Here is a 17,808-nt window from a genome sequence, read left to right as displayed (position 1 = left end):
ATAAAACTGAATGTCAGAATTACAGAGGTATTTCCCTACTGAGTGTTCCTAGCAAGATTTATGCAAGTATACTTGAGACACGGTTGAGAAGAATTGTGGAAGAAAAGCTTGGCGAAGAAGAAGCTGGATTCAGGCCAAATAGAGGCTGTCAGGATCAGATCTTCACTTTACGACAAATAGTTGAGAAAGTATGGGAATATAACAAAGATCTATATTTAAGTTTTGTCAATCTGGAAAAGGCATATGACAAGGTGCCAAGAGAGAAGCTATTCAATATGCTACGGTTATATGGTGTCAATGGGGCATTATATCAATCAATACTTAGTCTTTATTTGAGTTCTAAGTCAGCAGTCAGAATTGAAGGAAGTACAGGAAGATGGTTTAATGTTAAATCTGGTGTGAGACAAGGATGTACATTTTCCCATCTGTTATTCATTATCTATATGGATCACATTATGAAGGAAAGTGGTATTAAACATGATATCAAAATTGGAGATGTTAATGTCAGCTCTTTGCTTTATGCGGATGAAGTTATACTTCTAAATAAATCCACTACAAGTCTGCAAGATTCCCTGACTAAATTGAATAACTGTTGTAATAGATATAGTATGAAGGTCAGCAATAAAAAGACAAAGACAATGAAAATAGGTAGATTCGTTGAAAATATCAGCTGTGTTGTGAACGGAGAACCTTTGAAACAAGAAAACATTTCAGCTACTTAGCCACAATTTTTAGTGAAGATGGTAAATTAAATATGGAAATAGACAACAGAATCAACAAAGCTGGTATGGTAGGAAGTCAACTGAATAAATTCATATGGAATAAGAGAGAAATTAGTCAGAACACTAAATTATCTGTATACAAGACAGTGTTCAAACCAGATTTAACTTATGGATCTGAGAGCTGCATCAGAAGTAAAACACTTGACCAAAGACTAGACACCGCAGATATGAGAGTCCAGAGAATGATTATAGGCATGAACAGATGCCATCAATGGCAATATCATATTAAAAACAAGGATATTAGGAAAAAACTTGACATTGTCAGCATCCAGGAATGTGTTAGGAGAGCTAATCTCAGGTGGTAATGTCACTTAAAACAGAATGGGAAAGGAAAGATTAGCAAAAATAGTATTTTGTGCCAGGTTTATAAAAAAGACCAAGATATAGCTGGATTGATATGGTAAAAAGTGCCTTAGAAGATAGAAATATAAGATCTGATAATGTTGGAGTCTTGTCAAGTAACAGACTGATTTGGAGTTAAATTGTAGATAGGAAGTTAGTAATGATGCAAATTTTTCATGTTGTACTATCATATCCTGTACACCTCTTGAGGGTACGTGGCAGGAATTTGATGATGAAAAGCATAAACTGAATAAATAGAAGAAAAAATATTAGCACAATATTCAATGATTTAAGAAATCAGTAGATTCATATATTGTTATTGTTAATACAAATAAATACTTTTATTATGGAGAGTTTGTTTACATTCTCATCATCTTAACAGAAATCAAATATAGCATGTGTGCTAAACAAATACTAAAATTTGATTAGTCAGTTTCTCATCTTTGTACCAATGATTCTCACATGAAAACGATTCAGTATTAGTATGCAGGTACTCTCGTTGCCACCACATCATATGCTTATTAGATGCAAATTTGAGAGACATATTGATAACAGCAACATGTTATCCAATATCCAATTTACCAGTGGATATCCAAAAAATTGTTGATTCAAAATATATTGTAATATATCAAAATAAAATGCTATTTTCAATAAACATATCTATTGAACTTTATATATATTTTATTTTTCTGAAAAAGTCGAGTTTTAAAAATGTCTCCTGCATAAGTATAACAATTACATGATTTAGCCCATGGCAGCATTTATGTTGTGCATATCTGGTCTAGAGAATAAGATAGTAAGAGACTATCTAAGGTAGCTAGAGACTATCACTGCACTTATCCAGTGACAGGCAAGTAACTTGTTCCAGTTAGTTTTCAATCATTTCCCAATCTCAGTCAAACAAAAAACAGATAGCTTGTAATAAAATGAAACTGTCCTCTCCATAAAAGGTAAACAAAACTGGAAGATGCATAATTAAAATGGCAACCTGAAATGTAAGATTATATTGCATATGAAGTGAAATAGAAGAAATAAAAAAAGCTAAAAGATACAAAATAAACTAAGTATATATAAATTTATAATGAGTTAAAAAAAAGGAGGAAAGAGCAAACATTGACACTCTATTATGATATACAAAACCATAACGTTCTGTATACCTGATTACTGGAATAAAAGAATATTAGATGTAAGAAATGAAAACGTTATGACGCAATATAAAATAAATGCTTGTTATATGAACTTTTCTCTAAAAAAAATGCAGAAAGTGATAGTACAGTCAATAAAACATTACATATCATTTCAGGGGATCAAATGCAAGAACAGGAAATAATGTTTAAATCGAGTAGGTAATCCTGAAGATGGCACATGAAATCAAAATAGATACAAAATGAGATTGTGTAATATACAATAATGATAATATATGGGAATAGTGGATTCAATGTTTAAAAATAAAGACAAACAAACACATATGGTGAAGTCAAGGATATACAAGGATATATCAGTTTAACATAATACAGACTTTACTTACATAAATATGTTATGGGTATAATTTTGCCCCAGTCAAGGGCATCCTTTAGTATGATTTTCAAATTAAATCACTAAAAAGAAACCAGTAGATTCAACAATGAAAATGTGTGAACTTTTCGTTGCGAATTTTAATAAAAAATAAAATAAATAAATAAAATGGCCAAAATACAATAATTCACACTGGCAAGGAATTTGATATGCTCTAGGGTGAGCCAAAGTCAGAAGCTTATCTTTAGCTGAGCCTAGAATATTATCTTGTTAACAGAATTGAAGGATACTTATAGGCCAACAGATCTAAATTGTTGGGCTATATCTTCTGAGACACTTTCAACATAAGTAATGGTAACATGATGGACCACCTCTGTATCACTATCATAATGAGAGGCAGATCTGCACCCTCAAACACAGAGCCCTAACAATTTGCTCTAATGAACAAGCTCTCAACCAAGAATTCAAAATCATTAACCAAACATTTGTAAAAAATGGCTACAATAAAAAAATGGTTCACAAGATCCTCCATTATAATTATCAGTTATCTTGTTGACATAAGATTTGGTAAAGTCACTAGCAAGGAAGGTGGAATGATGTGATTTATTTCTTGAAAGAGCAGCATTTCAGCAGAGCAGATAGTGTGCTTGATGTACCAGAGTTTTAATGTCGCAGGATTTTTGACAATCATGGTGATGTGGAAGAGGACGAATGTAAACTCCAGTAAGTGTTTCTTTATTTCCAATCCTAATCGTCTAGATTAGGATTGGAAATAAAATTTCCAATCCTAATCTAGACGATTCGGAGATTATGATTAGTCTAGATGCTGTTTCTCTATTTACGAATGTTCCGTTAGTGGACAGCATTGAATTACTGCACCAAGAATTTCCTCCACGCACAGTCAAATTATTTGAATTTGTAATAAAGTCCGGTTATTTTTACTTAAAAAACCGGTTATACCAACAAATCGAAGGAACAGCAATGGATAATCATATTTCCAGCTACTGCCAACTACTTCATGGAGCACTTCGAACAATGTGTCTTTGACAACATTTCACTCAGACCTAACCTCTGTTTCAGATATGTGAATGACATTTTTGCCATATGGAAGGCACTTCAGAAGAATTATAACAGTTTCTCTCAAAAATAAATGCACTTCATCCAAGAATCCAGTTCACCCTAGAAGTAGAAGTAAATAAGCAGTTAGCCTTTCTAGACCTCTTAATTCTTCGCCAACCAGATGGTTATCTACAATTCAGTCTATAGGAAGGAGACTCATACAGGCCAGCACATCCATGCTGAATCACATCACCACTCCAGTCAAAAGGCAGGTACTATAAAAACACTAGTTCATAGAGCCCATTCCTTTTGTTCTTCAGAAGAACTATTACAAAAAGAATTACAATATAGTAATTCCTCCTTCATATCCAATGGTTATAAGAATTCCTTCATAAAAAGAGCTTTAAGTAGTTGTGCTTCAGCATCCGCTTCAAATACAGAAGAAACAACATGTATACCTATCCCCCATGTGCAAGGCATTAGCAAATGCATAGCTAAAGTGTTAAAACCACTAAATATTTGTGTTGCCTTTCGATCCATCAGAAAAATCTCTACATTCCTCACATCTCCAAAGGACAAGCTCCCACATCTCAGCTATCCAGGTGTCTACCAGATTCCCTGCTCTTGTTCGTTATCATATTTCAGACAAACAGGAAGATCTGCTCTGATCAGGTTAGAAGAACACAAGTCGTATATTCAGTACCTTGAACCTGAACAGTCTGGACTTGCAGAGCCTACCATCAACACTAGACAGAGTTCAGTGGAACAAGATAAAAGTCATTCAGAAAAGTCGTTCCTCATGGAACGGCTTTACAAAGAAACCTGTGAAACGTCACTTCACTCCCCTAACCTAAACAGATCCGATGGTCTACGTCTTTTCCCCTTGTGGAGATAGTGCTCTATAAATCAGTAAATCTTTCCTAACTTTTGTAATTGTATGCACATATATATATATATATATATATGTTTACTTTATTAAAACATTGCATTCATTCTGGTTACTTCAGATATCAGGACTCCGTTTACCAACAAAAACAAGGCCTGGCAATGGGCAATCCTTTGTCCCTAGTTCTAGCTAACATCTTCCTTGAAGATTTTGAAACGAAAGCCATATCTTCCTTCTCATTTAAACCAAAAGTTTGGAAACGATATGTTGATGATATATTCATTATTTGGAATCACGGGCACACATCTCTCACAGATTTTCTTCATCATCTAAACATCCAACATCCTAATATAAAATTTACTGCTTATCTAGAAAATAATAACTCTTTAGCTTTCCTGGATGTCATGCTTACACGATGCTCTGAAAGATTAAAAATCTTTATGTACAGAAAACCTACTCATACTAATAGATATCTGCATAATCTTTCTCATCATTTTCCACCACAAAAACTTGGAACTGTATCTACCTTAGGACACAGAGCACGCTCTCTCTTGAATGAACAAGATGAACTACAAAAAGAAATAAATCACCTCACTCTTATCTTTAAACAAAATGGATACTCTGAAAAAACGATTAAGAAATTTCTTCTGGATCCTCCTAGGCAGTGCACAACAGAAACTATTAGTTTTAAAGGTAGCATCTCCATTCCATACATTAGCACAGTCTCTAAAAAATTAGCTAAAGTCCTTAAAAAATATAATATCAGGACATTCTTCACCACACTTCCTAAAATCCGTTCTCTAATCAGCCATCCAAAACCTACTCATCACAACCTAAAATATCCAGGTGTATATAAATTATGGTACGACTGCAATATCCCTTATTTTGGGCAAACTAACAAATCTATTGAACAACGTATAGAAGAGCATAAAAGAGACATCTCTTACAAGAGATGTCTCTTGTAAGAGATGTAAGAGATGTCATAAAAGAGACATCTCTTTTGTAAGAGATGTCTCTTTTATGCTCTTCTATACGTTGTTCAATAGATTTGTTAGTTTGCCCAAAATAAGGGATATTGCAGTCGTACCATAATTTATATACACCTGGATATTTTAGGTTGTGATGAGTAGGTTTTGGATGGCTGATTAGAGAACGGATTTTAGGAAGTGTGGTGAAGAATGTCCTGATATTATATTTTTTAAGGACTTTAGCTAATTTTTTAGAGACTGTGCTAATGTATGGAATGGAGATGCTACCTTTAAAACTAATAGTTTCTGTTGTGCACTGCCTAGGAGGATCCAGAAGAAATTTCTTAATCGTTTTTTCAGAGTATCCATTTTGTTTAAAGATAAGAGTGAGGTGATTTATTTCTTTTTGTAGTTCATCTTGTTCATTCAAGAGAGAGCGTGCTCTGTGTCCTAAGGTAGATACAGTTCCAAGTTTTTGTGGTGGAAAATGATGAGAAAGATTATGCAGATATCTATTAGTATGAGTAGGTTTTCTGTACATAAAGATTTTTAATCTTTCAGAGCATCGTGTAAGCATGACATCCAGGAAAGCTAAAGAGTTATTATTTTCTAGATAAGCAGTAAATTTTATATTAGGATGTTGGATGTTTAGATGATGAAGAAAATCTGTGAGAGATGTGTGCCCGTGATTCCAAATAATGAATATATCATCAACATATCGTTTCCAAACTTTTGGTTTAAATGAGAAGGAAGATATGGCTTTCGTTTCAAAATCTTCAAGGAAGATGTTAGCTAGAACTAGGGACAAAGGATTGCCCATTGCCAGGCCTTGTTTTTGTTGGTAAACGGAGTCCTGATATCTGAAGTAACCAGAATGAATGCAATGTTTTAATAAAGTAAACATATATATATATATATATATATGTGCATACAATTACAAAAGTTAGGAAAGATTTACTGATTTATAGAGCACTATCTCCACAAGGGGAAAAGACGTAGACCATCGGATCTGTTTAGGTTAGGGGAGTGAAGTGACGTTTCACAGGTTTCTTTGTAAAGCCGTTCCATGAGGAACGACTTTTCTGAATGACTTTTATCTTGTTCCACTGAACTCTGTCTAGTGTTGATGGTAGGCTCTGCAAGTCCAGACTGTTCAGGTTCAAGGTACTGAATATACGACTTGTGTTCTTCTAACCTGATCAGAGCAGATCTTCCTGTTTGTCTGAAATATGATAACGAACAAGAGCAGGGAATCTGGTAGACACCTGGATAGCTGAGATGTGGGAGCTTGTCCTTTGGAGATGTGAGGAACTAACAAATAAAAACCTACTCATCACAACCTAAAATATCCAGGTGTATATAAATTATGGTACGACTGCAATATCCCTTATTTTGGGCAAACTAACAAATCTATTGAACAACGTATAGAAGAGCATAAAAGAGACATCTCTTACAAAAGATCTCATGCAACTGCATTATCCAGTCATGTTCTTTTTTCAAATAATCCTAATGATGATCAACAAAGCCACTCCGTTTGCTGGGATAGATCAGAAAATATCTTCGCTGTGATGATGAGTTTGAGAGGAAAATTGTAGAATCAAGGGAAATCCTGCTGAACCCTGTCCACTTAAACAACAATTTGAGTTATAACATCCCAGATAGCCATGCTGCAGTTATTCAATATTGGCGTTCACGTGAGCCTGCACGCACACTTGCAATTAACAATGGCACGCCTGTTAGAACAACTTGTAAAAATACGTTTTTTATGTATCAATTATGTGTGGCAATTTTTACCAGTAATTTCCAGTTTGTTGAGATACTTCAATGTTTATTACTATTCTTTTCCTTTAAGAATACCTGTTATAAGCTGAAACTAGTCGTATTATTCTTATTAAAATCTTTATAAGTTATGTCGGTTTTTAGTCATTAAATCTATGTTTTAAAATATATATATATAAATTTTATTTAATTATTTATTTTTATTTTTTTGTTGACATAAATTTAGGAAATTTAACCTTAGCTACTTAGGTGGTGCTTTGTGAATATATCAGTTATTGTTTAATTAGCCTTTGTACTTGTACTGATGGTGCCTGTGATACTCAGGTGAAAATTCTACTAATAAAGAATATTTTACATCAGTTAATTCTGTTATTATAATAGTAAGTAATATGTCTACTCACGGTATTTCCTTACTGAAACTGAAGATGCCCTTGATATGGGGCAAAAATTTTATACCAATAAAATATTTACAGAAGTAAAATCTGTATTATGTTTAACTAATAAATCAGCTTGCAGATGTGGTTTGTTGACAAATTCTGTTATATAATGTAAACAAGTTTTTTCCTAACTTTACAGGTTGTATCCCTAGGTTTATATGTATCTGGCTTTTCACTGTGTATGTATGTAGCATAGTGAATTTATATATATATATATATATATATATATATATATATATATATATATATATATATATATATATATATATTAGAGAGAGAGAGAGAAAATTGAATTGTATATTAAGAATATTAATGACTTTCTATTCACTTAACAATTAGAGACTGTCTCTCTGCTCTCCAGCCAAAAGGCTGCAGGTTCGAATCCTGCCATGGGCATGGATGTTTGTGACTGTCTGTGAAAATAATAGTGGTGATGGTGGACAGTAGAGGGTGTTGGTGTAGATGAGGTGGTTTGTGGATGAGGTTGAGTGGTGGAGACAGAGAGTTGTAGAGTAGGTGCCCTCCCTCGATGAGTCTTAGGACTCCCTAGAGGTGTCAAATAATAATAATAATAATAATAAAAACAGGTAAAAAAAAAAAAACCATTCAACTTTTACTTCATGAAATCAGCTATCCAGCACTGAAATAGAGTACAACTATTCTGGAATATTCCTGCATTTTTACTTGACAACTATTAGTTCCACAAACGCAGAGAATAGTTTTTATCAAATTTTCAATCAAAAAACCAAACATTACAATGGTGAAGATACATTAACTTCTCAACAGAAACTTGAATAATAAGGAATCCACAAAACACAACTATTCATTCCTTGTATTTTTCTTTATTTCTTAATGGGAATAATTCACAACTCTTTCTTTTTTTTATGTTTCTATCTTTAAATGCATTCTTTTTTATGTCCATCAACTGTTCATTTCATATCACAGTACAGCATGCATATGTATTGCCTTATCTATGATTGTGTGAATGACATCATGCCAGCTAGGTCACAGATAGCAGAGGGAAGCTTTAAGCAATGAAAAACTGAATACATTTCTGAGTGATGTGATGGAGTTTATTTTCCACGACTATTTCAATGCACTCAGTATAAAAAAACTTCTGAAGGTATTTATTCCATGACATAGGAATGGTATGTACATTTTGCCAATTCTTGTTGTTGTTGCTGCTAAACTGGAAAACTAATTCCACTAGTGCTCTTATATAAAATTTGTGTCTTATTCCCTAGGTCTCTGTGCTTAGTAGAGGTGGCATGTTCAGAAAGGCCAAGTTTAGGTTCGAGACCCTTGATATAGGATTTATGTTCCACATGACTGACAAAAGCATATCTTTCATTTTATCCAAAATAAGATAAACCACATAAGGGGATATAGTGGCTACCTAGAAAATGAAGTGAAGGAAATTTTTTTGGTGATGAGAGGAAGGTGAAGATTTTTCTGATAGGATGAAATGCCACATGATGAAATGACAGGATGAAATGCTGGGAGGCTTTAAAATTTTTGCAGTACATTCAGATATTCCTTTAACATAGGGCAGCAGAATATGAGTAATTTCTTTCTTCTTGAGCAGAAGAAGAAGAAGAAGGAATCCTATAGCTGTTGAAAATTTTGTTAGTAACGATTTCAATGAAACCATTTGTCAAGATGGTTGATTTAACATAACCACAATTCTTACGTTTGTGGTTATCATCTGTTGTGGTGAAATCATCTGTCAAACATAAAGCATGGGCATGATATATTAAAGTCTAACATTCCCAATTTTTTTAATAGAATTAATGAACATTCAATACTACACTGAATACATGAAACCTTCAGTCTGGTCTGGCACAGCATAGTATTGACATTAAAAGCATCCTGTGAGATGAAGCATACCTTCGCCATAGAAGCAGTTTAAAATATTAAACCTTCTAGGTCTGGCTCCCACTGAGACCTCAATAAAGATCAAAACCAGTCTGGATAGTGGCCCTTCCCATGATGCACAGCATTATACACACTCAGATGGATGTGTGCTTTGCATTGTAGGATACCATGGCAATTGATGTTAAGTCATTAGCCTCTATAAACAAGTAGCCCAGACATGAAGATACTTCATGTGCAAACTTTGTTTGCTTACACTTGGATAAAGGATTAAACCAGGATGTGATTTCTTGGCATCTTCAATTTATAGTATAACCAAGTGCACAAAGCTTTTAACATCCATCTCAGATCAAGAGTAATTTAATAATAAGGTGCTACACCTTTTCACTACTTGTATGTGGGTAATATATGACTTCTACATTACTTCACCCTTGGTATCCCTTCTGGGTCTGGCTCCCACTGATGAGACCTCAATAAAGGCCAAAACCAGTCTGGGTAGTGAATGAATGTGTGCTTTGCATATGGGCTATTAAGACAATTGATGTGAAGTCATTAGCCTCTATATACAAGTAGTCCAGTCATGAAAATACTCCACGTGAAAACTTTGTTTGCTCACAGTTGGATAAAGGATTAAACCAAGAAGATGATTTCTTCTAATCTTTAATTTACAGCTTTAAATATGAATGCTTTTTCAAAAAAAATTGTTAAGACCTTTTGCATCAGCCTAATCTGAATTGGAATGATTGTGTCTCTCTCTATCTACCAAAAGCTTGGGAGACTCATTTTATGTAAACATCAAAAGTAGTTTTAATATTATTTATTAATAATCATTTCTAGCACACACCAACCATTTTTAATTTATTTCAATTTAATTTTTAATACAGTTTCATGTATACATGCAAACTAACAAGATTTACACAAAAGAATGCAGTATTTTAAAAGCAAATTTTAAGAACAAAACTTCAGGTGATGGATGACATTTTTGTTGCCCAGAGCAAGGCCAAAATTTCACTTATTAGAAACTTGAAGTGGCTTAATTGTGAAGTGGCTTAAAGTGACAGAATTACAAAATTTATTTTTTACAAAGGTCACATGTACAAAAGTCAAACACCTACACCATTGAAGAAGCAAGTAAAAATGTTTTCATTCTGCACATGCATAAGATACACTTTTCACTTTTGCCACTAGACTAAGTACTGCACAAATATTACATGACAATTCAATCAGTAAAAAGATTTTGTATGATGTGCTTTCCTAAGAAATCTGTAAAAACTGTCAAAGACATTTCACAGGAAATGTTTGGAAAAAAGTCGCTAAATATAAGGTTGAACTCAGAAAAGCAGTGCAGAGATTAATTTCAGCATTGCCTTCAAACCTCATATTAAGCTAGCTGCTCTTATCCACTCTCCTAAAATTAACTGCATCACCTCTCTGTTCCAGATGTATACAAGGTTCCTTGTTCCTGCAACTTATATTATTATTACAACAGTCTTCAAAGGAGTCAGAAACTTATTGAGGAAGGCTACATATCACCCACACCATGTCATACCTTCTCTTAAATTTATTCACACTACCTGCACTCACCACCTCCAAAGGCAAAGCCATTCCTGTCACGAACTGCTCTATGATAAAATAATCTATCTCTCGCCTCTTTCTTGAATGTGTTTGTTCCAGCACTGTAATTATCCTCTGAGATGTGTTTGCAATTTTTGCTATATATGACCACTGAATTTCAATTTCCTATCTACTAAAACTCCAAGGTCCATAGCCTGCTCAGTTTCTGGAAGTATAATCACACCAATATATATACAAAACTGAATATCTCATTACACCAAAGAGCAAAAATTTACATTTAATAACACAGAACTGACAGCCATTCTTGCATACCTACAATTCCAACTTATTCAAATAATTCTGCAAGTACTGCAGGTCAGTTGCATTCATAATTACCCTGATTATCTCTGCATCATCAGCAAATAGCTGTGTCACCTGTTAAATTCTTCCCAATATCATTAATGTAAAGACTGAATAACAATTGACCAAGGATTGATCCCTGAGATCTTGCAGACTTACATTCCCCCATACGCCACTTTTCGGTATGTCACTCAGCCATCCTCTTCTCGAAATTATAGTATTTTATAATCCAATCCTATATTCTGCAACTTATGCAACAGTCTTCAATGCTGAACCCTGTCCAAAGTTTTAGCAAAGTTCAAAAGTATCATGGCATAACCATTCCTGGTGTCTAACTCAACACTGACATTATTATAAAATAAGTTACTCAAACATGACCTTTCCTTAGTAAACCCATTCTATTTATTGCAAAGTATAGATTCTCTTTCAGCCCCTTTCTGTATGTGATCCCTTACCAACTTTTCCGAAATATCACTACCACTCTCCAGAGATACTGATAAGTCAATAGACATGGAATAAGCTATTCTAAACTTGTGTTCCCGCATTTTTATCGTTATTGTGAGTGTTTTTCATCAAAATTAATCAAACAGAAATCTTAACAGCAGGTACTAAGGAACTAAGGATTACTTCTGCACAACCTGTAAGTACTTATTGTGCATTAAATCAGCTATCTTTCCAATTCTAAATCAGCCACGTGTAAGTGCCCACTATACCTACCATATGCAGCAAAGATGGCGGAAACAAAAGCCAACAGCGAATGAGCACCCCATGTCATGCCAGAACAGTGGCATCGATCGCAGCCGACAAACCCACTACACGCCGCAGCTGTAAAACTGGTGTCACAGATAAAAAAAAAGTATATTCTGCGAGTTCTGTTGCCACAGGTTGAATGCTTCCTGCGCCAAAATAGATGAATCAGTGCAAAAGCTATTTATTGAACTCAACCAGCCGTTTTTCTAATCTAAATAAATAAACATTCAAAGATTTGGGAAAAATTAATTCTTAGACCTCCCACGATACAGTCAAAGCCAACTACCAACATCCAAAGAGGATGCTCCTCTTAAGACTTTAGGCTTCTAGTCTAATATCTTCCAGTTATTGTATGTTATCGCAACTTTTATATTGTAATAACTGTGACAGACACAAAATACTGAAACTACTGAACCTGTGTTTAATAATTTATTGCACTGTGTTCATTCTAGTAAACCTAATGAGGGTTCATATAAAAATGTGGTTTTTCTGCAAAAAATTGTTTCTAGCATTTGTGCTTCTAATATTTATAGCTAAATGAAAATGCTAATTTTGAAAGGTAAGAGAAGTTATTTTAGTATACTATCAATTTAGTATCAATTTACAATGACATTTAGAAACAAATAGTATTGCAAAAAATGACTACTGTTTTTATAGTAACCAAACCCATGAAATTGCAGAGCCTATAGCACATCAGTGTCAAGTGTGGATAAGTGATTAGAAGACAGAAAAAAAAATTAATCGTGTTTTTAATCAGTAGTTCTGTCCACACAGGACATTAATCTGCTATAGATGTTGTAACCTCTTGAGTGGGTGAAGAGGAGTTAATATAAAAAAAATGCTGTAGAACAGAGGTACATGGAATGAAACAAGAGGCTAGCTGGCAGGCTTGAAGCTGAACTGTGAATTAATGTCAGCAAGTATTAATATTTTTACAGGCTTATAATGAAGTGAAGGAATAATGGAAACCAGTTCAAAAGAGCTGGTTCCTATGAAAATACCTACAGAAAATTCATAAGGAAACAGAATGTTTGTGAAAGACTGAGCGGGGGTAAATCTGTCAAATTCAGTTTGTTTTGACTGGAATTATATACAAGGCAACTAAGGCTATGAAGCCAGTATACTATGTTTGTTAACTGTATCTGGCATCTAACTGGTTTGCAAGATGAAAAATCCATGTTTCCAGGAGGAAAGACTGTGATTCTTCTATATAAGACTCAACAAACTTCAATTGAAAAGGCCTTATAAAGATTCCTACATCTTGTTGCTAGAAAATTATAACCAAGATTTTTCCAACTGAAGAACAAGTGTGGAGAGGGGGAAAGGGATCGTCAACTACCTTTAAAACAAACGAAACAAAAAAAAAAATTTGGGGAAGGCTTTGATGTACACTTCAAACAAGAATAGTTACATATGTAGAAGTATGAAAATTAATCAATAATTATATTTTAATACATTAAAATTACAATATTACAAATAGAGATTAAAAGTCTGTATAATCAAAATTAAACTTTGAATACATAATCTATGGGTGTTTTTTTTTTTTTTTTTTGGTAATCTCAAACACATTATAGGTTGTTTAACCTGTAGTTTAACACCGATTAACATGAATGGGCAAAACAGTAAAGAGAAAGGTAAAACCTGTTAAGAATGGATTTGAAGAATTAAGGGTAGCTGTTCTGAAGAATAGGAGTAAAAGAATTGAATGAAGAAACTAACTCTGCAACTTGTTTTAAGAAATTTAGAATAGAATAGGAACATTATTGATGATTGAAGAACTTATTTGCAAAGTGACTTATCTCCATCAAATACAAAATTTCAGAAAACAAATTTTGATAATAAGCTTCGATATCAAGAAATAACGTCAACTTTTTCATTCTGTTTTCAATGAGATTTACACCATTTTGAAAATAAAAAACAAATTGTGACAACATAAAGCAGCATCTTAGCAATGTGATGATGTAATCAGCTCATAAAATTAAAAATTGGAGATATGCCACTTTGGAAATAAATTCTTCGATTATGAATGGAAATTCATAATTGAAGAATTATGCAAAAATAGACATAGCAGAACTGACCGAAATATGTATAAGAGAGGAGTGAATTGCTCTTAACTGAAGAACCTGTGCAAATACAAGAATTTTTAGGGTGCCCTCAAAAACATAATTGTGAGAACTGTATCCAATGATTCAATGGATTGTGATTTCCAAAGAGTTAACGATTGTTTAGAGATTAAGTAATACCTGGAGCAAAAGAAAAAGAAACCTAATTTCTTGCTTAGGTGATATTTGCAATATCTTTATGCCAAGAAAAAGTGGAGATTAGTCATCAATGAAAACAAAATTTCATTTTGTTAGATTTTGATACCATCAACAGTAAAACTAGACGAGAAGTTTTTTTATGTGAAAAATAAGACAGGAATGAGTATCTCTGGCAATGAAGGTACGATTAATAGAATCTTGCTGAAGAGGGTTTGGAAATGAAAACTGTAAAAGTAGATATTCTAGAATTTCTGTTAATTTGTGCAGCATTACAGTTTATCAAATAAGAGAGAAGAATACAAGATACTATCCATTCAGCTAATCTGGAAAAGATGGTAGTATCCATTTGCAGCAATTTATGAGATTGCTTGATAGTTTGGTAAATTTCCAATAGATGCCGACACAATTCATTCATTCATACCAGTGTTGGCACATATCATCTTTATCATGATCCCTGGCAAAATTTTAGCCACGTGCGATGTGTAGTTCCCATTTGGCAATCGTTTAAAATGACCGTGTTCGCATTTTTCATAAAAATGGAGAAAAACGAGTTTTGCACAGTGATAAAACACTTTTATTTGAAGAAGTGGATGGCCGTGCAGATCAAAGCCAAGTTAGATGCAGTTCATGGGGGACTCTGCACTAGCATTAAAGACTATTTATTTTTGGATAAATGAGTTTAACCACCCAACCGGCCAAAACATATATATACGTCCAAGTAACCATGGATGCGAAGTGCATAATAAAATTGTAATACCATTCGTATTGCATGAAAATATATGATCGATACAAAGTGTAGAGGGGGTGATGTATTTTATCTATATTGAAGGCGACGTGATTAAATGTAGTCGTAAGTTTATCAAAGATGAAGCATACTCCGGACACCCGACGGAAGTGACTACAAAGGAAACGATTGACAAAATCCATGGTATTGTTATGGAAGTCCGCCAAGTGAAAGTGCATGAGATTGCTGAGATCATAGGCATCCCAACTGAACAGATGTATAATATCCTGCACGAAAAATTGCACATGAAAAAGATGTGTCCACGATGGGTACCGTCAAAAACACATGCGAAAAGACATTTTGATGCAATGTTTAATCACAATTTGCAGGATTTTTTGTGTCCATTCATGACTGTAGACGAAACTTGGATTCACCACTACACACCTGAGTCCAAGCAGCAGTCAAAACAGTGGACAATGCCTGTTGAAAGAGCACCGAAAAGCAATGACCGTTTTGTCAGCTGGGAAAATGATGGCCACTGTTTTCTCGGATTCCCAAGGAATTATCATGATAGATTATTTGGAAAAGGGTAAGAGTCCGTAATGCATCATTGTTGTGTTGGCCCATTTAAAAGAAGAATTGAAGGAAAAAAACTGACAAGATTGCCACACAAAAAAGTGCTCTTTTATCAAAACAATGCATCATCCCATACATTGGCCGTCGATGGCAAAATTGCACAAATTGATTCCACATCCACCGTATTCTCTGGACTTGGCCCTGTGTGACTTCTTGTTCCCAAATTTAAAAATTTGGCTCAGTGGAAAAAATTTTCTTTGAATGAGGATGTCATCAAGGCTGTCAATGACTATTTTGCACAATCTGACAAATCCTACTTTTTAGATGGGATGAAAAAATTGGAAACTCACTGGACCAAATGTGTAGACCTCGATGGAGACCATGTTGAGAAATAAAGGTGATTTTTTCCAAAAAAAAAATGTGTTTAACTTATTTTTTTACCAAAACCTTTCAAACAACCCTCGTATATATCCAAGTGAATGTGTGTGTGTCTGTGCTGAAACCTTACTAAAACCATTACTCATAAGCATCTATTGACCTCTAATTCAGAATATTGGCAATAATCATTTTCTTTGTTGATTTATAGATCATTCATTGTACTGGACAAATTCTGTACAAATAACTGAAACTTACTGATTTTTCCATTTCCATATTTCCTCAATGAATTTCTGTCTTCCTAAGTCATGTCTTGATTTTTTCTTCTCCTTCCATAACTTTTTTTCTACAACAACTTGGGTAGCAATTCCTGCATGATCACATCCAGGATTCCACAGAGTAGTTCTACCTTTCATTCTATTCCTGAAAAAGTTTAGCACAGTAAACAAAAATGCTCTTATTTATAAAAATCAAGTGGATATTAAATCCAACATTATTTCAAAGCCAAATACAGAAACTATAGAAGTTTTGTATGAAATTTGACCAGAGAGCTTACGGGAATACACTCTCTGGCATTTATGAGTTGCCCTAGCCAGACTTTATAGAAGACACGGACGTTACTTAAGCATCCATATATATTTGCCTCCTATTGGTCCATTTTGATAAGATTTCATTATAACAAATTTAGTTTAATCCTTTTATCCAAGTGTAAGCAAACAAAGTTTGCACCTGAAGTATCTTCAGGACTGAGGCAACTCGTAGTAAAGGTGGACCAAGCTCTCATCACTCCTTGTGTCTTAGTATAAGGTTTCACTGGCCTGACAGCTGTTTCAAACTGGTTGGTTTTCGTCAGAGACCAGGCAGAAACCTTAAGAGAGCAAAACTCTCTTCCACTATTAAGGAACTTGAAACATCGGAGAGGTATTTTTCGTAAGCAAACTCTCAGTCGGTGTATAAAAGTATTTACTAAAATAAAGAGCCAAAGGCTTCACAGTTCAGCAATGCAAAAATTATAAAAATCGAGTAGATATTAAATCCAACAAATCCCGTAAATGTCGGCAAGTGTATTCCCTAAGTCAGCAGTTCCCAACCTCTTTTGGAACGTGCCCCACCTCAATGACTCAAAGATTTTGATGCTCCCTCTAGCATGATAGTCACACAAGTACTGAAAAAGCATAATATAAATAGGTACTTCAAATAAAAAAGGAACATAGGTAAAACTGCTTTTAATTTGACTTTCTTCAATGAATATAAATTTTATATTACACTTTGTATATAAACATAAATCAAAACTCAACTCAGAAAAATAAAATCCAAGTTAATGTGATCCTTGAGCTTGATGTCTGCTGCACAGTTTTTATTTGAGATACTAATTTAGTCGATTTCAATCTCAAATCCCCACAGTTTGTGATATCCAGACGATCTCTTTTTTTCAGTAACAAGTCATTTACAGCACTAAAGCCACATTCAACTAAATATGATGACGGGAAGGGTAACAGTAATTTTTGTGCAAAACTAGTTGAATTTGGGTATTTCATTTCTGTCTCGTCACAAAGCCATGCCATTGT

The 17,808-nt window shown here is 34.0% G+C and overlaps 1 protein-coding gene across 1 annotated transcript in view; it reads right to left on the bottom strand.

Annotated features, from left to right (window-relative positions):
* Positions 1-17,808, bottom strand: part of ValRS (Valyl-tRNA synthetase) — a 464,082-nt gene that overhangs the window by 357,337 nt on the left and 88,937 nt on the right. The window contains exon 5 of the mRNA XM_090401956.1: positions 16,499-16,663. Coding sequence (XP_090258082.1) covers positions 16,499-16,663 — 165 coding nt within the window. The remainder of the gene's footprint in view (positions 1-16,498; positions 16,664-17,808) is intronic.

This window comes from Typopeltis vanoorti, chromosome 12 (assembly GCF_054136105.1).
Source record: "Typopeltis vanoorti isolate ZY-2024b chromosome 12, IOZ_Tvanoo_1.0, whole genome shotgun sequence".
NCBI classification, from domain to species: domain Eukaryota; kingdom Metazoa; phylum Arthropoda; class Arachnida; order Uropygi; family Thelyphonidae; genus Typopeltis; species Typopeltis vanoorti.
This window is presented reverse-complemented; position numbering and strand designations above follow the sequence as displayed.